Source organism: Elgaria multicarinata, chromosome 21 (assembly GCF_023053635.1).
Source record: "Elgaria multicarinata webbii isolate HBS135686 ecotype San Diego chromosome 21, rElgMul1.1.pri, whole genome shotgun sequence".
Lineage (NCBI taxonomy): Eukaryota > Metazoa > Chordata > Lepidosauria > Squamata > Anguidae > Elgaria > Elgaria multicarinata.
In genome coordinates this window covers 3,333,863-3,354,024 of record NC_086191.1, presented here as the reverse complement: position 1 = coordinate 3,354,024, position 20,162 = coordinate 3,333,863, and the positions used below count along the sequence as shown (strand labels likewise).

Here is a 20,162-nt window from a genome sequence, read left to right as displayed (position 1 = left end):
TAAAGATCTTGTTCTTAATTATTATTTTTATCTTGCTGTGTTATATGGTTAATATTAACTGCTTAGGTATTTCAGTATATTAAGTGGTATAAAAGAATGATAAATACATGCATAAATCTGCTCCGCGTTTGCCCCCTGGGCTCAGTGTGTCTCATCCTGCATCACCAGGTACATTCGCTGCCAGAAAGAAGTTGGGAAAAGCTTTGAGAGGCATAAGTTGAAGAGACAAGATTTAGATGCTTGGTAAGTAATGCAGATTAAGCTAAATTCTCATTCATCTGCCCCCAACTAGTCCTGGGGAGGGGCAGAGCACGGAATCCCCGTCTCCTCTGACCACTGAAATTCCTGATCTCAGCCACCACTTGTAAGATTTCACCATGGCTTACTGATGCTCTTTCAGGCCCATCTTTGTGGTAACAAGAGTTTAAAAACTTGCTTTAAGATCCCCCCCCCAGGAGGAATAAAACAAAACGGAGTATCAAGAAGCTGAATTCAGTGGCTTGTACCAAATGTTGCGGGTTTGCTGCAGTTGTGTAGAATTTCAGGAAGATACCTGCCCAATAATACATCAGAAAAGCTTCTGTCCTCCTAGGACGTTCTTCATAGAATCTTAGAATTGGAAGGGGCCTCTAAGGCCATCCAGTCCAACCCCCTGCTCAATGCAGGAATCCACCCTAAAGCATCCCTGACAGATGGTTGTCCAGCTGCCTCTTGAAGGCCTCCAGTGTGGGAGAGCCCACCACCTCCCTAGGTAACTGGTTCCATTGTCGTACTGCTCTAACAGTCAGGAAGTTTTTCCTGATGTCCAGCCGAAATCTGGCTTCCTGTAACTGGACATCAGGAAAAACTTCTTGACTGTTAGAGCAGTACAACAATGGAACCAGTTACCTGGTTCCTAATTCTTTAAGCAAAGTCTTACTTCTCACTCCAGTCAGCAGCAGTTTTGCGCGTCCCATTCTCAGAAGGAACGGAGAGTGCTCAGCATGTTGGGTTAGGACTTGGAGAGTCCTGAATTCAAATCCCCTCTCAGATGCGAAGCTCACCGGGTGATCTTGGTTCCATCAGTTTCTCTCTGGCTAAAATGGACGAAACCCTCTACGCTTTGTTGAGTTTCTTGGAGGAAAGACCAGAAATAAATGAAATACTTTCTTTCTGGTCCCTTCAATACTTGGAAATGGGCACACTTTACTGTAGGCCAGTATTCTTCCAATTGCACGTGTGTGTGAATTAAAATATACTCGCAGAAGCAAGAGTTCAAAATATGAAGCAGTAAAAGCAGTTTTGAGTTTTAAAAGCTTGGTAAAAAGAAGTCCCCCCCCCCCCGTGGTGCCAATGTGGCATCAGCATAGGTGCCAGGCAAGCCACCCTGGGGAGAGCATTCCTAAAATTGGGGGGTGACCTGTGAGAAGACATCCCTTCCAGAGCCACCCAATACACCTTGTTGTCAGGGTGCAGAACAGAAGATCATATAGGGGCACGTTGAAAAGCTTAATCCCTGGGCAGGCACATACCGAGACAGGCAGTCCTTCAGGTACTTTGGGGGTTCTCAATGAGAAAGCTAGCTGTGGGGAACCTCTTTCAGCCCCAGGGTCTAGTTCCATTTTGAGGAGGTTATCAAGGGCTGCCTTCTAGTGTGCGGGACAAAAGGAAAAAGGAGTGAGGCCCAAATATAATAATAATAATGACAAAAAAAGAAAAACACACACACCTCATCGACATAGCAGTACCGAATGACAAAAATGCTGTTGTAAAGGAAGAGGAAAGAGAGAAAATATATACACCACTGGCCATGTAAGTCAAAGAGCTATGGCAACAGGAAAAGTTCACAATTGTTCCGTTAATCACGTCAATCAACCGGCATCCCATCAAAAAACTATACAGAAAACCTTCAGAAACTGGGCCTACCAAAACCCATTCACACCAACATCCAGAAAGCGGTCATACTTAAAACATGCTCAATGGTCAGGAAATCCCAGAATCTGTAAAAGACAGCATGACTTGGCAACGCCCGTCACGTTGGTCTAGAAAAGCCACCATGAGCGAGAAATTTAATAAATCATAATAAATGTTTGTTTCTGATGCAAGTCTGAGCAAGTTTCATAGCCAGGACCCAGAACGGGGTTTCCGCTCACGACTCCAGCTGTGTACTTCTTCTTATTATTATTATTTATTTATATAGCATCATCAATGTACATGGTGCTGTACAGATTACACAGTAAATAGCAAGACCCTGCCGCATAGGCTTACAATCTAATAAAGTTGTAGTAAACAATAAGGAGGGAAAGAGAATGCAAACAGGCACAGGGAAGTGTAAACAGGCACCGGAGAGGGTGAAGCTGACAGTATAGGGTCAGAACAAACTCAATATTTAAAAGCTATAGGGAACAGAAAAGTTTTTAGCTGAGTTTTAAAAGCTGTGATTGAGTTTGTAGTTCTCAAGTGTTCTGGCATTGCATGTTCTCCCAAGCGGAGTGCCGCCTTCCAAGTCAAACCGTGGTGCGGTTTCGTCAACCCTGTCCGACTCACTTCTTTCTGCCACCTCCCCAGGAACCTCCATAAGATACTGGACAGCTGCAAACAGCTGACAACGTCTCAAGGAGGCGGCGAAGACGACACCACCGGGATGGTGACCATCATCACGGGCTTTCAGCTGGATGACCCAAGTAAACTTTCCGCACCCATGCAGGTGGGTCTACTCTGAAGCCAAATCGACAGGATTTGACTTCGCTTATGTCATCTTCCTTTGCTTTCAAGTTCGGGGATGCTTAACGGGAGAAAACCAAGGGCTGCTGTTCTGGAGCGAAGCAAAGAATACATTGTTGGGTTGGAGACAGCAGGATATGTACTTGCTTTGAAAAGGATATGTACTTGCTACTTCACGCCAAAAGCAAAATTTATTCCTGTGGAACTCATTGTCACAGGACAAACATAAGGGACAGGTTAGGTACAAAGGCAAGCCTTCATTTCTGCCGATTACCTAATGCAATGAGGATGGGTAGGCAAACGTTATCACCAATAATAATAATAATAATAATAATAATAATAATAATAATAATAATTTTATTTCTTACCCGGCTGTCCATTCTGATCAAGGCGCGGAACAACAGTAAATATAAAATATATAAAACTGAGTTAAAACATGCTTTACATTGTTAAAACATCCTAAAATCATTCTAAAAGCATCCTAAAATTCCACTGGATAGGCCTGCCGGAAGAGATCAGTCTTAATAGCGTTCTTAAATGCTAAAAGACTGTTAAGTTGACGTGTCTCCTCCGGCAGGCCGTTCCACAGTCTGGGAACAGCAGAAGAGAAGGTCCTCTGGGTAACAGTTGTCAATCTAGTCTTTGCTGACTGAAGTAGATTCTTCCCAGAGGACCTGAGTGTGTGGGGCAGATTGTACAGGAGAAGGCGATCCCGCAGGTAGCCTGGACCCAAACCATGTAGGGCTTTAAAGGTGATAACTAACACTTTATACTTCGCCCGGAAACTAATCGGCAGCCAGTGAAGAGATTTTAAAACTGGTGGAATGTGGTCACCCCTAGATGTACCGGTGACCAGCCTGGCTGCCATATTTTGAACTAGTTGAAGTTTCCGGACTAGGCACAAATGTAGCCCTATGTAGAGCGCATTGCAGAAGTCGAGCCTCGAAGGTACCAGCGTGTGCACGGCCGTCTTTCGGTCTTCCGACTCTAGGAAGGGGCGCAGCTGGCGTATCAGCCGAAGCTGATAGTAGGCACTCCTGGCCGTCGCATCTATCTGAGCTATCATTTGGAGCGAAGGATAGTCTGCTTTCAATTCTTCCCAGAAATAAATGACAAGCTATTGTTGGAAGACAGAACGCTAAGCTAGAAAGACCTACTTTTCCGGCGTATAAGACGACGCCCAACGTTTGAGAAGATTTTCCTGGGTTAAAAAGTAGTCTTACATGCCAGAAAGTACAGTATTATTTAGGGTGGGTAGTTAAATCCCTAGGGCAGTTACCCCCCCTCCAAAACACGCACACACACACACACGCACGCACACCACCCTTTGTATTTTTGGATCCTTACTGCCTTGTCTTTTCCCCCAGTCTGCAATCCAGGCCGTGGCCAACGCCAGCGTCGAAATAAAAAACGTTCTGGAATTCTACAAGCAGTGGAAGGAAATGGGTTGAGCAGAGAAGGTGCCGCTGGGTTGGTTGAAGCTCTGTCTCCCCGTCTTTGGACGCGCAGCGTTGGAACGAAAAGGAGTCGAACCACAGGCGAGATTTGGACACGCAGCTGCCGCCGCCCACGGAAAGGAGCGCTGGGGGCCTGTGCACGAAACACAGACACATCCCAACGCACTGCCGTCCCCTCCCCTCCCACAGGACAGGGGGGCGACGCCTGCAGCGGGGAGGGACACAGAGAGACGTATCTCAGCCAGACCGAGGAGAGGCGGTCTCCTTTCTCCCAGCAGACGGGGGGCGGGGGGCAGTCGAGGCTGGGGTGGGGGTGGGTGGGAAGGGGCTCTGTTCATCTTCAAAATGCTCGCTTTGTTTCTCATCCTCAGCCACCGGCAGGTAGCTTTTTGCCTGCGCTTGAAACGAAACAAACCGGAAATAGGTTTTTTTTTTAAAAAAAGTGTTTTGCCGCCGCGTCCACACTGCAGTACACAGACATCCAGAAATTGCCGGAGATCCTGAGAGAGGGGGGCGGGGGGTCCAAGGTTTGCAGGAGGCTCTGTGGAGACCCGATGGTGGGGAAGTGTTCCCCATCCGTTACTTTCTTTTCTCTCTTCCCTTTCCGTGTTCTTTCATGCTTCGCAAACTCCCCGCTTCGTTTCGTTTTCCCTCTCCAGGGGCGAAGGGGGGCGGGTTCGCTTCTGGGGCCATCCAACGTTGAAAGGTGGCGAGGAAGCAGCGATTCTCGGCGAAGCGAAACACTTTACAAGGAGTTTTAGGATGAAAACCATTATTTATTTCCTGTGTGGGGAGAGAAAGGTGGGAAGATTAAGCTGTACAGAGTAAGCAGTGACCCTAACCCCTTCCTCCCAATTCACACTCTTTCCACGCCTTACCTCTCTGCCTGTCCCTCCCCCTCCCCCGCAAAAAAATTGTATTCGCTTTTCCCCCTCCTTTCTCTCTTTTGCTTTTCTTGTAAATCGTCGCGTTTTTGTGAGTGGAGTCCTAGACCCAGCTTGGGATGCTTGAGCAGGGAGTGAAAAGACCCATCGGCAGTTCTTCCTTTCCCTTGATTGAAATATATAGCGGCGTGGTGTTATCCCCCCCCCCACACCCCCCCCCCCACACCCTGCTCCTAACTGGAAACCGGTAGCTAAGAAAGTGGTGTCCCGCCGCTGTTTTGGATTAGCTTTCGTTGTTGAAGGTGTGCAGGGAGGAGTTTGGACCAAACAACCAAGAGCCCCTCTTTTAGTGGCAAGAAAGATGGCTTTGGCCCTCCACCAGAGCCTTTTGGGGAGCAAAGATGGCAGCTTGCAAGATAAGGTCCGGAGGATGAAAACGCCCTGCGTTTTCTTTCGTCAGGGGAAAACTGTCGGTGCGTCCTTCCCAAGTCTTTGATCCCTCTTTACCTTTGGATGATCAGGAAAAAAGATGAATAAGGACAGCCCCAACTGTTGAGGTTGTGGAATGGATTCTCCATTCTAGGTAGCCTGAAGGGGAAACGTACACGCTGGGTCTCCGAACACCTTTAATCTTACTCTTTCTCTTCGCCAGTGCCAATATTTCAATCACTTCGCCAGGGTCAAAGTCAGAAAGTGGCAGGTGTGAGCAACCCATCCTTTGAAGCTAAGTTTGTTTTTTGGGGGTGGGGGAGGCATCTTGGGGCCAAATATTTTCTGCCCTAAGCGTGTCGAGCAGTGGTCTTTTTCCTTCCCCCTCTGTCCCTCCTCAGCCTGCTTTTGACCCACTCTGGGAAAGGAAACATGCTGGAAACGCCCCCCACCCCCCAATTTCCCATGAGGAATAAGTCCTGCATTCCAATTCCCTTCCAGCTGGCAAAAAAAGAGAAGAAGGGCGAATTGCCAGCCAAGTGTCCGTATTGCCGCATTAAAAACGTCTTTCCACCTTCCCTGCTTCGTTTGCTCTGGAAAGCAGAACCCGATGTGGTCGGCTCCTCTGCGGGAACACACCTGGCCATTCTGTGAGCCATCCAGCGCTGCCATCTTGTACCCAGAGGGGATCCCGTGTTTGGGCACTCGCCACGTACTTCTCTCGATCTCCTCTTGATGTGTTTCTACGTTTGACTCCTCATTTAAGAGTGGGATTAAACTCAAACCTGCTAACCTTTTGCGCTGCCTCTCTGCATATTTTTCCATCTCTCTACGTCTAATTACGCAAAGCGTCCATGATGAAAACATGCAACTGCTCCCATTATGTCCTCCGTGTTGGTGTAGAAGATGATAACAGTTATCAGTCAGGCCAGGGACTGTTTCTCTCTCTCTCTCTCTCTCTCTCTCTCTCTCTCTCTCTCTCTCTCTCTCTGGGGAAGCTTTGCTGTGAACAAAGGACTTTATGCCTTGGTCACTTGCTGCTCCTGTTGAATGAAAGTGTTTTGCTTTTGAGTGGAATCTGGTGGTTCAAACAATAAGCCATGGTGAAGCTCCAACCCGCAAGAGCGTGTCCAGGCTCTGCAGGACTTGGTGAAAGAGGCATCTTGAATTCATTTCGACAGCAATCTTTTATCCCTGGAGGGTGGGTGGGTGGGTGAATAATGACTCTTATGGAATAGGGCGTATGTATGTGTGTGTGTTTTAAAGCTGGTGTGGGTCTGCACAAGTGGTGACCCATGGAGTTAAATGCAGCCCACCAGCCTTGTAGGGTGTGCCGCCCTTGGCTTCAGTAGACCTGGCCTGGGTGGGCAAGCTACCAGCAGCTGGTAAAACCCCAGAGGTGGGCATCGTTTGGCCCGAGTTGTGCAAATCTGGTGTATGTGTTTGTGAGAGAGAGAAAGTCTGGCCCCATAATAAACAGTGAAAAGGAAGTCCTCCCTATAAGGGTTTTTGGCTGTGGCAAAGTGGCCTAAGAAGAATCTGCCATTGTGAGGACCTCCTTCTCTTCCCACGCATGCGGGTGCTGCACCCACCCACCTCTGCACAGTTTGGCAAAACCCTGCATGGGGTCTCGCAGGGGCCCCGCCCTCCCCGTTTATGCAAGGAGGCGACACCCACGAGCAGGGCTTTGCCGAACTGGGGGAGCTAAATGACCAAAGTCGCCGTTGGGAGGCTTGAGGGACAATGGAAAGAGAATAAGATGGCTGATTTTAACTCAAAGGCAAAATAGTTTATGCGAGGTTGTCGCTGCTGCTGCCGCTGCTGGGCTACGGGCTGGAGAGATGACATTGGTTTAAAGAATTCAGAAAACCAGCCCATGTAAATTGGATGTTTGGCAAGTCAGCTTTGGAAATGTCTGCCTTCATTTGAGGATTATTACTTGGCCAGAACGAAACTCCTGCCAGGGAGTCCCGGGGGTTTAAACAAGGCGATGTTTAGCATTTCCCTCTTATTGCTGTTGAGTCACCAGCTAGGAGCGACGGAATATCCGAACCCTCCTTCTGAAATTTCCAACCACCTCCGGCCACATCCTATCTGAGCGGTCCTTGCTTTCCTAGCGGCAAATAAAACGGCTTCAGCCATCGTGGAAATGTCAGCAGTCGAGACGAACGGAAACCTTTGTTTCCTAGAGATGGTCAGAGAATGAGCAGGATATAGAAATCCCCTTGTTTATTTCCACAATGCAGTTGCCCCTCTGTGACGTAGCTATGGGTTTGGGTTCGATTAGAAACGTTTCTTCGCTTTCCGCCCACACCCGTTAGGGATCTGAGATTGTTTCGCTGGCGGGAGTTCTAACGTTGAGTGACTTGGCTTCGCTTCGCCATCAACCTGCTATTGACGCTCTAACTTGGCTGAGGTTGTGGAGATCATGCATGGATTGCCCCACCGTCAGAGGAGCTGGCTCTGTTTGATCGTTGGCACATGGTGATGGGGGTGTGTGTCTGTCCTTCCAAAGACTTTCCTCTTACCTGGCTGGTGTCGCTTGTACAGCTACCATCTTTTGCCCTGACAACTCTGGATAACTGTGGAAGAGCAGGAACCTTGTGGGAAAATCAGCTTAATTACGCATCTCTTTTATGTTGCTGGATAATGGGACTTGGGCAGTTCTCCACCAGGTCAGCCTTGGGGCATCATTGGGCGTACGTGTGTGTGTGTGTGTAGAGTTCACATGGAACAATTAGTAGAAAAAATGGAACGTTACCTTCACTTGTACAGTGTACCAAATACCCCTCCGGTCCTTCCCCTTCTGCTTCCGTTCCTTACCCTGTTTTCTAAATGCGTGTGCGCTTTCTGCATCCAGGAAGGGGCAAACGTCCGGGTGCGACCCCATGCGTCTGGGAAGCGAGTGATACGAGAGACGTAGGAATTGACGTGGGCCCAAATTTGCGCCGGCCCCTTCCAAAGACGATCGGCGACAGTGAAGAAGCCGTCGGGTTTGGCGCCACATGCAGCTTCTTTAAAAGATGGGAGTTCAAAGTCAAAAGTGCTCCGGGGGGTGGTGGTGTAGAAGCAGCAGTGATGGTGTGCTATGAAAATGCAGCCCAGGAGCTGGCACTAAACTGGCAGCCTGAGTAGCTTAATGGATGCTCAGAAGTATGAGGAAGGAAGAGATGAACTCTGGGCCCCGACTTCGCGACGCGCCTTCCGCTCCGGTTGTTTGGGACACATCAGCAGGCTTAATAAAGATGCAAAATGTTTGTACATCTTTCTTCCTGATCTGTTGCCGTTTTCTTGGGGGGACGCAGAACGCCAGCAGTGTGGAGGGGAGACATGAGAGCACTCTTCAAATCCTTGAAAGGTTGTCACACAGAGGAGGGCCAGGATCTCTTCTCAATCCTCCCAGAGTGCAGCACACGGAATAACAGGCTCAAATTAAAGGAAGCCAGATTCCAGGTGGACATCAGGAAAAACTTCCTGACTGTTAGAGCAGTACGACAATGGAACCAGTTACCTAGGGAGGCTGTGAGCTCTCCCACACTAGAGGCAACTGGACAGCTGTCTGTCAGGGATGCTTGAAGGTGGATTCCTGCATTGAGCAGGGGGTTGGACTCGATGGCCTCAGAGGCCCCTTCCAACTCTACTATAATTCTATGAACCACTTCCCTTTCATTTATTGCATTTCTAGACTGCTCTTTAGCTCTCTGGGGGGTTCACTTTAAGGCCAAAGGCCGAAATACTATTTTGGACACACCGCCAAGAAAGCTCTTAGTGCCTGCAAACGCAGCCTTGGGAAGCGGCATTTCAATTGTTTAGAATGGAGGGAAACCAGCAAGTCTAGGAAGCCAAATAATATGGGGTCGGGCCTTCTGGAAATTCCTGGCGGGGCAGATAATAGACCTCAGTTTTGCATCCCTGCGCTACACTCTTCCCCTCCTTGGTCCGATGAGCCATGATGCCAAGCAGACGAGGGTCGTGGGTGTTGCTGAACTGCTGTCTACACTGTGATCTAGACAGTGCCTGGAACTAGATGGCCGTTTGATACCTCTCTCCCACCTCTCCCTGTATGAAGAGATCAATTGTCCCTTTCTCTAACAATTTCCCCCAAGCTGGGCTGGGGATAGGAGAGTCCCCCCACCCCCAAATGTTAAATGAAGGCTGTACGAGGCTGCCTCATCTAATGCTAGCACTCTTCAAGTCCTTGTAAGGTTGTCCCACAGAGGAGGGCCAGGATTTCTTCTCCATCGTCCCAGAGTGCAGGACACGGAATAACGGGCTCAAGTTACAGGAAGTCAGATTCCGGCTGGACATCAGGAAAAACTTCCTGACTGTTAGAGCGGTATGACAATGGAACCCATGACCTAGGGAGGTGGTGGGCTCTCCCACACTAGAGACTTTCAAGAGGCAGCTGGACAGCCATCTGCCTGTTGCTTCTCTGCTGGACTCACTGTTCTGGGCTGTCTGTCTCCTGCCCCATTGGGTGTGTATTTGCACAGGAGGAAAGCAGACATTAAATCCTTGCGGGTGCAATATATAACCACTTCCTTCCCTCCAGAGGAGGTCTTGTCGCTGCTCTCCTCTTGCCTTACCTCTGTGCACCTTGCAGGATCTCTCTGGCTGCTAGCCATGTGTGTGCTCACATTTCCGTGCCGCTCACCTACGGCCCCCAACATGATCAAACACCCGGCCTTTGCATCTGCACCCTGTGTGCCTAGCTTGGCTTCTGTAAGTTACTTAAATTTCTGTGCTTTGTGGTTACTTTTCTTTCTGAAAGTGTTGGCTAGCTGTCCTGGTAAGGTCTTGGAAGCAGCAAGGGACTTGGTTGCTTTTTTGCATGAACTGAACGGGAACTGAGAGACAACTCTTTGCAACATAACCTGGTCTACGGTACAAGTTTGCCTAGTGATGCCGACGCATGATATCTAAACCACTTTTCCGCAATAACGTTCAGAAAAGCTCAGGGTGGTAATGGGTTAAGCTTAGTTCCTTGGTTAGCTAGATGGGTGAGGATTGTCCCACAGGGGATCCTGTAGTGAATGGGATGGTGTCATCACGCTACGTAGCCATTCAGATTTGTCTGCATTCAGACAAATTAGCAACCAAAGCCAATTCCAAGCGAGGGCGATGCTTGCTCAACAGGTAAAAAAACCCTGCCTGATCCCTTTCAAAGCAATGGCTAAAAAGGTGTGGGCGGTGTACCAAAAATATTTTGCACCTCTGATCTGAACCTGTCTTAAGAAAGGAGCTCAACCACGTTCGCTGCCTTGTCAAGAAATTCTACCAAAATCCAGAGCTGCGCATCGTATGTTTCCGCAGTTGCGTTACATAGGTGTTCCGAACTCGGGGATCCCTGCCACTGGAAAATATCAGGGTTGGGGTTTTTTTGAGCTCCTTGAAAGCAAGCTGCTGATTCGGATGGCTGCAAAGATCGTGACCTACCGTTCGCAGACTAAATAAATTTCCTCTGCAGGTTGTTGAATTTGAGTATTATTATTATTTTAAACACAGAGTATATACAACTTGCATTGCTTGTAAGATCAAAAAGAGAGTGGAAGGAAATGGGAAAGTGATGCCTTCCCTCCAGTAAACTCCTGCTGGTCCCACTGTGATCTGTTTTTTCCCCTTGGGAAGTTTTGCTCTCCTCTCCGGTTGCTCTTAAGCCTGGCGTTATTGGCGAGGGCCCGTGCCGCCGCCTCGTCGCATGGCCAAAAGAATTCCCTTAAACCACTTAGTAGCCTCAGAACGCCACACAGTGTCCTCTCAGTCAACTGGCCCAGATCTTGCAACCACAGCGGGAAAAGAAGCTTTTGTTGCTGTACTTTTTTGTTGAAACCGCTTCCTCCCGCCTCCTTCAAGGGAGGTGGTTGTGAATTCTGGGTCAGGGCTACGTTCCACGCACTGGCTGACACTCCCTTTGTTCAGTGCAGAACTCTTCGAGTAGGGGGTAGGAACTTAAGGGCTATTGAGCCACAGGAAAAGTCAACCATGGCTTGCACCCCATGGTTGGTAGAGGCAAAACTACCCCTTCTTTCTCTGTAACACCCCCTCTTTCTCCTCTCCCTCTTTCTGCCACCCCTTCTCTCTCTCTCTGCCACCCCTTCTCTCTCTCTTTGTCACCCCTTCTTTCTCTCTGCCACCCCTTCTCTTTCTCTCTCTGCCACCCCTTCTCCCTCTCTGCCACCCCTTCTCTTTCTCTCTTTGCCACCCCCTCTTTCTCTCTCTCTCTCTGCCACCCCTTCTCTTTCTCTCTCTGTCACCCCTTCTCTCTCTCTCACTGCCACCCCTTCTCTTTCTCTCTATGCCACCCCTTCTCCCTCTCTGCCACCCCTTCTCTTTCTCTCTTTGCCACCCCCTCTTTCTCTCTCTCTCTCTGCCACCCCTTCTCTTTCTCTCTCTGTCACCCCTTCTCTCTCTCTCTCTCTGTCTCTGCCACCCCTTCTCTTTCTCTCTATGCCACCCCTTCTCCCTCTCTGCCACCCCTTCTCTTTCTCTCTTTGCCACCCCCTCTTTCTCTCTCTCTCTCTGCCACCCCTTCTCTTTCTCTCTCTGTCACCCCTTCTCTCTCTCTCTCTGTGCCACCCCTTCTCTTTCTCTGCCACCCCCTTCTCAAATGATTGGTGCTTGGGGAAAGAGGTGAGGCCAGGGGAAGGTTTTCTGGGGAAGTCTGGAGGGCCAGATTGGGACCTGCACCCCTTGTTTAATGGTAGGGCTGCTCCTGGCCAATTCTCATGAGTGTGCGTGCTTAAAGCACCATGGTTGCATTGGCACTACAGATGAGATGTGGCAGAATCTTCAGGCTCCTGGATTTCCCTGTTTAAGAACAAGCATCACTTCTGTTGTCATGCTAGCAGCAAATATGCAACTCCTGGAGGGAATCTCCGAAGGGGGTGCATGAGGTCAGTGAGGGGAGAGAGAGAGAAGGGGTGGCAGAGGGGTGTGTGGAGATAGTGAGAGAGAGAGAGATAAAAGGGGTGTCAGGGAGTGGCAGACAGATGGGGATTTCAGAGAGAGAGAGAGAGAGAGAGAGACGGGAGGGGGTGGCAGAAAGAGAAGGGGGAGATGGGTTCTCTCTCTCTCTCTCTCACACACACACACACACACACACACAGTCTCAGACAGAGAGGGGGGTGGCAGAAAGAGAGAGAGCACCTTGCACGAAGTGTGTGTCTTTAGTGTGCCACAGAGCTTTTTGCCTGGCCCACAGATAAAATGGGGAAGACCCCATTTATGTCCCCCCTGAAATATGAAGGGGAAAGGTGGGATCGCCGAATCAGAAGCGGAGCGACCCGATCTGCATCTGCTAAGGACGGATCTGAATCGGGTTGGGGGAGCTGCGGATCGAGGCGAAGCGGATTGCTCCACTGCGGGTCGCTTCACCTTGATCCGGAGCTCCGAACGCAGGGAAGTGGGGGGGAGGGGGCTTACCTGGCTCCATCGCCCGCCGCGGTCCATGCAGCGGTGGACGGCGGAGCCAGGTAAGGGGGGAGGAGGACTTATTTGGCCCCGATTTTGTCCCCCCTTGCCTGCTTCCACCACCCGCTGCTGAGGCAAGTACGTAGGGAAGGAGGGCCAATATGGGGTGCAAATCTCGATCCGCCCCTTTGGATCTCTCTCTGCATCCAGTTCCGGAGCGGGTCAGGGGAGGATTGGATCGACCCAAAGCGGTTCGGGCCAGATCTAAAAGTTTCAGATCGGGCCATTAAGTGGTTTGGAGGGCTGGTGCACAGCCCTAGTTGAAATGCTTCCCCGAAGGCTTAGTTTGTGTCGGGAAGAGCTTGAAGCTACAATACGTTGGTACTTTTGGCCTAGCCCAGCTTTTGCCTTCGGCATTCACCCTTTTGCAAGTACTTCAGTGTTGCGCTGTGCCGTGTTTCCATGAACTGCAGACCGCTGGGCCGTAGCATGGCAGCTCCCTGGCGTTGCCAAAGCCCTTTGCCATGTATGACAGTGCCACGTAAGGGTGGCATCCGTGTTGGCGCTGCTGCTGCTTGAAAACACGGATCTAAAGCCCCAGTTCCGGGTGCGTGGAATTCATTGCGTGGTTCTTTGGATTGCAGCAAAAGAAGATGGAGCCTTTTTGCATCGGCGGGTTTAACCCTCTTCCGTTTCGCCTGGGAGATTCCTTTTCGAAATTGCCCCCCCGGATGTAAAAGCAGGAAGTTTGGAAGCTACAGAGAGAAATGTTTAAAGACGCACTCCATTTCAATGTGGGGGTTCTGGTTTGTTTGGGTTGTCTCGTGGCCAGCTCATGATCCTGCGTCCCCCACCCCATCTACCCACCAAAAAAGAAGACCCACAAGGGAGGGACCTGCTGTGACTTGCTCTCCCCCTCCCCACTCCCAATCCGCTATTAAAAAGATATGTTGGAGTGTTTTTGTCTTCAGGGGGGGAGGAATAATGAGTTATTCCGAGCTTAAAAGAGTCTTCTTTATTGCATTTCTGGCTCCTGGTTGTGGCTTCTGCAAAGAGAGGCCCATTTCTTCCCCTTCCGCCCATAAACTCAAGCCAACGGGGAGGGTGCCTTGGCTGCCGTCCACCAGCACTGGCAAGGAATGTAGCTTAGGAGAGGAAGGGAAAAAAATTAAGGGGGGAAAAAACGCAAACACTGGACGAACTCAGAGCCAAGCCTTGAAGGCGAAGCTTTCTCGGCGATCCACACACCGGCGATGACGGGGTAGCGAATTATCGGGGGGGTCGGCAGGTCGCCCCACGTGTGCCATCGTCTCTGCAGCAGGTACGGCTTCAGAAGAAAACAGCCTCCTCCTTTTTCTTGTCTGTTTTTTCGCACTTTTCTGTTGGGCGGAGATTCCCTTCCTTCCTTCCCTTCCTTCCTGAGTCTTTTTTTAAAAGCGAACTTTCAAGCTGGCTGGTAGAAGTTTTTCAGGACACGGCTGAAAGGCTGTGTGTGTGTGTGAATGTTCGCCTGACGCCCACAGTGTCGGCCGGGATCTTGGCCTTTCCTAGCAAAGTTTTTAAGAGCCGGATGGTGACATCTGGCCATTTGCTATCTGCCATCAGGATCCTCCATCCTGTATTCAGCTGAGAGCCTCAGTTTACCCAGCTCTAAAATAGGATTATTTTTTCTTAAACTCTCCCCCTTACTTTTGGAGCATGAAAAATCCTTCTGTGCAAAACGACACGGCTGTGCTCCAACTCAGTATAGATGGAAATAAACCACCCTCTGTTGTGCAGGGATGTTACACTTTAAAGCCCCTTTCAAGTGAATTAAAGACAGGACTCAAATGCCTCTTTTTTTTTTTTTTTTTGGTGGCAGGGGCTCAATTCAGCTTTCTCTGAACTGGTGCAGGGCAAGAAGCCCCAGCCGATGTGATCCGTCCAGCATTAACAATTTCAAAGGATACCGTGTGCAATTCCCGGTTGTCCCTTCTCAAAAAAGGACCCAGGAATCCGGAAAGAGTTAGAAAAAGCAAAATCGAAATGGCCAGGGCACGGGAGCAACTGCCCCAGGAGAAGAGGTTACAATTCAGGGAGGGAGCGTGGGTTGTAAAAAGAATGAATGGAGTGAAAAGAGGAGACTCAGAGGTTTCTTTTTTCTTTCACTCTTTATCTCTGATTTGATTGATCAGAATCAGGACAGAGAAAGGAAAGTACCGTTTCACGCAACGGCGTAGTTCACTTGGACGTGATAGCATAAAAGTGTGTGTGTGTGTAAGTAATGGAATTAATTGCTCTATTAATGGGTATTAGCCATAGTAATGACATCAAACAGTGGCATTATGCACCTGAATCCCAGATGGTGGAGATGAGCATCTGAGGCCAGGGGACGTCATCTCCACGCCCCGGTGGGGTGAGCTGTGAGTTCCCACAAAACAATGCTCCCCTTATGAAGAAGGGCAAAGTCGGAGCGTAAGTCTCCCTGAAGACCAAAGCACATCCTCTAGCCTTAGCTTGCAAACCTGAGGGGACCGGAGACCGGCTGGGATTATTCAGGGGCCGCGTAGCCACTGACTCAAGGTAAGCACTTGGAGTTGCCCCAACGGGGAGCCGTCTCCGTGGGCTCGTAGGGAAACGGGCCCTCACGTTTTGTGCTCCTGGAGCGCAGCAGTGGGACGTCATAGGTGGGCACGGTTGGCACTGATGAGAGCCCTGTGGACTTGTTCCTCCACTTCACAGTTGCAAACTGGAGCCTGCACCGTAGGCATCCATTGCCGTTCCTCACTATGGACTAGAAACTAGAAAAGGAAGCATGGTTCCAATTCAGCAGTAGGAAGGATGAAGAACATGGTGCCAGCAGAAAGGCAGTTTGCGCCTGCCATTAAGAAAGAGCGGGGGTCTCTGTAGCATTCCAATCTCTCCCCCCCCCCCCCCGCCCCTGGTAACAATTCTGGGCATTACACTTCAAGGAGGATGTAGTTAGGCCTCATCTAGAGTACTGCGTCCAGTTTTGGGCTCCACAATTCAAGAAGGACGCAGACAAGCTGGAGCGTGTTCAGAGGAGGGCAACCAGGATGATCAGGGGTCTGGAAACAAAGCCCTGTGAGGAGAGGCTGAAGGAACTGGGCATGTTTAGCCTGGAGAAGAGAAGACGGAGGGGAGATAAGATAGCACTCTTCAAATACTTGAAAGGTTGTCACACAGAGGAGGGCCAGGATCTCTTCTCAATCCTCCCAGAGTGCAGGACACGGAATAACGGGCTCAAGTTAAAGGAAGCCAGATTCCGGCTGGACATCAAGAAAAACTTCCTGACTGTTAGAGCAGTATGACAATGGAACCAGTTTCCTAGGGAGGCGGTGGGCTCTCCCATCCTAGAGGCCTTCAAGAGGGAGCCACCTGTCAGGGATGCTTTAAGGTGGATTCCTGCATTGAGCAGGGGGTTGGACTGGATGGCCTTAGAGGCCCCTTCCACCTCTACTGTTCTGTGATCTGCAAATGGAAACCTTGGGCACCCCCTGGAAAGGCAGACGGAAAGATAAGCGGCGTTTCGTGCTTGGCTCAGGGCCGCCCTGTTAAGTCGCCGGGGCGCATGTGAGCCCGTGGAATCGGTTTGAGAAATCAAATACCAGATTCTGGAAGCGTGAAAGGGTGCTGGACTGCAGCGTGCACACATGACCCTTGAGGGATGGCTTGTTTCTTTTCGTCGAAGGCTTGGAAGTGAAGCTGACCGGGCCGTGGAGTGCTAACCTGGTTGCTACCTCCGAGGAAAGCAGGCGGCTTTACTTAGCTAATGCCCCTTAACTGCTTTTGAATATGGAAAATCTCTAAGCATTTGCAATCTTTTGTCGCTGGACAGAGCTGGATTTATGATAAAGTGCGGGAGCTTTTTTGCCAAAGGCAAAACGTTTCCCACCACAGATGTTGGGAAGCTCAGCTGTGCATTTCAAGGGGCCTCTATTCCACACACACACGCACACACCTGTGTGAGTTGAGGGTTTTGGGGAGGGACATATGAAGGATGCATGGCTGAATTTGAGGTGGGAGGGAGAAAACTCAGACCAGGAATTCTACACGTAAGGAATGAGATGTGGTGATTGCTTCAGCTCAAACCAAACCATGGAGAATCTCGGCTGCTGATAGGGCTTAGGGTGACCATATGAAAAGGAGGACAGGGCTCCTGTATCTTTAACAGTGGCATAGAAAAGGGAATTTCAGCAGGTGTCATCTGGATGCATGCAGCACCTGGTGAAATTCCCTCTTCATCACAGCAGTTAAAGCTGCAGGAGCTATACTAGAGTGACCAGATTTAAAAGGGGGCAGGGCACCTGCAGCTTTAACTGTTGTGATGAAGAGGGAATTTCACCAGGTTCTCCATATATACAAATGACACCTGATGAAATTTCCTTTTCAATACAACTGTTAAAGATACAGGAGCCCTGTCCTCCTTTTCATATGGTCACCCTAATAGGGCTTGTCGGTACCCTGAATATAAACCCAGTCGTGGCTGTGTGGTCGCGCTCCGTTGCTTATATGACGCAGCCGCATCCTATCGGGAGAGCCAGCAATGTTCAAAATTGGGATCCCCCTGCCTGACAGAGACACTCAGCAAGGGCGGGTCTCTCCCACTTTGGGCGTCATGGCCAGAGACATCTGCCTGATCCCTGTACCGGAAGCAGAAGATTGGGACAGAGAGAGCGATTGGTTTATCCTAACAGGGTAATTGACGTGAAACTCGGAAGGATACCTGCAACACCAACCCAACCTGGTCTGACAAACGATAGACCATTTTGAATTGGGTTGGTAATTTGGAGTCCCTTCTAGAGGTCCAATGGTGAGCGTCCCATGGACTGTCTTGTAACGCCTGCTCGCTTGGCATTGGTTGGGAGAATTTTGGACTGGGTCCACCTTCTTTGTCAGCCGTTCCCAACTTACTGCCTTTTAGAGCTTTTGAACTAAGGAACACCACAAGCTGCTTTATGAAAAGCTCGCCCAATATTGTCGGCTCTGACTGGCAGCTAAGAGCAAGACCCCCATGATTAAAAACATTTAATACAAGGTGGTGTTCTGCACCACGCCCAGCGCTCATGGCAAGGACGGACAAAGTCCTGGAGGAGAAGACCTAGCATGTGGGAAGTGGACATGTATATCAAGTTGGATTCTTGGTTCATCTAGCCCAATATTGTCAGCACTGACTGGCAGCAGCTGCTCTCCAGGGTTTCAAACAAGAGTTTTTCCGGTCCTGCCTGGACATGTCAGGAATCGAACCTGGGACCTCCTGCATGCAGAGGAGGGGCGACAGACCCTCCCGATTCCTTGATGCAGCCCACCTTAGAGCTGACAGGCCCGGGGGAATTCACCATCCCTGCTTTTTGACTGGCAAAGGGAACATCACGTCACCAGGAGACAATATTTTCTGGGCCGCTTACACTATGATCAGCACGCAGCACAGAGAATACCTGCTAAAGAGATACCACACCTCCTCCTGTTAACTTTTAGAGCACAGGGATGAAGGCGGACCCCCCCTTTTTAATTCCGGGGGATCTGGGCTCCACAATTCAAGAAGGATGCAGACAAGCTGGAGCGTGTTCAAAGGAGGGCAACCAGGATGATCAGGGGTCTGGAAACAAAGCCCTATGAGGAGAGGCTGAAAGAACTGGGCATGTTTAGCCTGGAGAAGAGAAGATGGAGGGGAGACACGATAGCACTCTTCAAATACTTGAAGAGTTGTCACATGGAGGAGGGCCAGGATCTCTTCTCGATCCTCCCAGAGTGCAGGACACGGAATAATGGGCTCAAGTTAAAGGAAGCCAGATTCCAGCTGGACATCAGGAAAAACTTCCTGACTGTTAGAGCAGTACGACAATGGAATCAGTTGCCTGGTGAGGTTGTGGGCTCTCCCACACTAGAGGCCTTCAAGAGGCAGCTGGCCAACCATCTGTCAGGGATGCTTTAGGGTGGATTCCTGCATTGAGCAGGGGGTTGGACTCGTTGGCCTTAGAGGCCCCTTCCAACTCTGCTGTTCTATGATTCCAAGATTCTATGAAAGGTCTTTTGGTTATCAAACGCGTGGAAGCAGACATCTGAGATGACGGGGCCGAGCGCTCGAAGGCCAGATGTTGTGCTTCGAGGCCTGCCGAAACCGCTGGCGATTTCTCCTCCTCTTGGGCCTTTCAAGCAGGAGAGAGACGGGTTTGCAACAATGGACAAGGTTACACGAGGACATCCACAAAGCTTTGCTGTATCAGACGGAACGCCCATAGAGCGCCACAGCCTCCCACACGTCCCGCCCCTGGCGGCCAGCCACGTCCCCGTAAGCCAGACTCAAGCACAACACCACCCGCCCATAGAGTCATCCTACCCACTAACTCCACGGAATTGATCCCACCTGCAAAGCTGCCCAGGTTTTAGGGAGGAATCCCGGCTTGCGAGCTGCATTTAGCGATGCCGAGTCGTGCCCTACGTCTCGCTCTGCGTTTTGGCCCAATGCCTGTTTGCAAGACGGACGCGTCCTCTAAGGAATGTGGGTTTTTTAAAATTCTTTTTAATATTTGAAATATAACAGAGAAAAAAAAACAGCCCCCTAACAAATGGGGCTAAATGAGCTGTTACAAAAGACTGGGGTAATGCACTTTTAGGAAAAAGAACACAGCCCCAAAGAAGAAATTTAAGTAATAATAAGAAGTATGCTGCACAATCTTCCTTTAGTTGTTATAATGTGCCGATGCTCAAAGCAGAAGTGGGCATAGATTGCTATAAATCTGGTTGTGATGTATGTGGATTTATGTTGATGTATGTACTGTATGTTACTTTTCCTTTCTTTTCCAGCTCCACTCCTGTCTTCAACGGAGGTTTTGCTATCCCCTCACTGTTCCACTTTACTCAGCCAACCTTCAGAGACAGGCATTACACTGAGGGGTTGGGCCGTAGGTATGCACGTAGGGTGTGTCGGGTGTGTCCAGGCACACCCTAATTTCCCGGGGCCACCTCTGCTTTCCTGCGCCCCCCGCCCTGCTCAAATCGGGAAAACGCTTTCTGGAGCCTCTGGAAAGTGTGTCCCCCTCCACCTCCCCCACCTATGGGTGGGGGCAGGAGGAGATGCAGGCAGACGGGGTACTCCCAGAAGGTTGGGCCCTGCTCTTTCTTCAGGGCCAGGCCTGGTTTCCTCCTTGTCTGCCGATGCCACAATGACGTGAGCCACAGTCTGAGGCCTGGCAGGGAGCTGCACAAAGTTCTGGCTCTCCTGAAGCAGCTCGATTTGGGAGCGATGCTCCCTGACATGGGCGCAAGCCTGCCTCTG

General features: G+C 50.1%; 1 protein-coding gene across 2 annotated transcripts in view; it reads left to right on the top strand.

Moving 5' to 3' along the window:
* The window catches only part of SMG5 (SMG5 nonsense mediated mRNA decay factor), a 56,934-nt gene extending 52,479 nt beyond the window's left edge, over positions 1–4,455 (top strand). For both annotated transcript variants that reach the window (XM_063146103.1, XM_063146104.1), the window contains exons 20-22: positions 169–243; positions 2,548–2,686; positions 4,071–4,455. In XM_063146103.1, coding sequence (XP_063002173.1) covers positions 169–243; positions 2,548–2,686; positions 4,071–4,154 — 298 coding nt within the window. In that variant the 3' untranslated portion in view covers positions 4,155–4,455. The remainder of the gene's footprint in view (positions 1–168; positions 244–2,547; positions 2,687–4,070) is intronic.
* Positions 4,456–20,162: the final 15,707 nt, after the last annotated feature.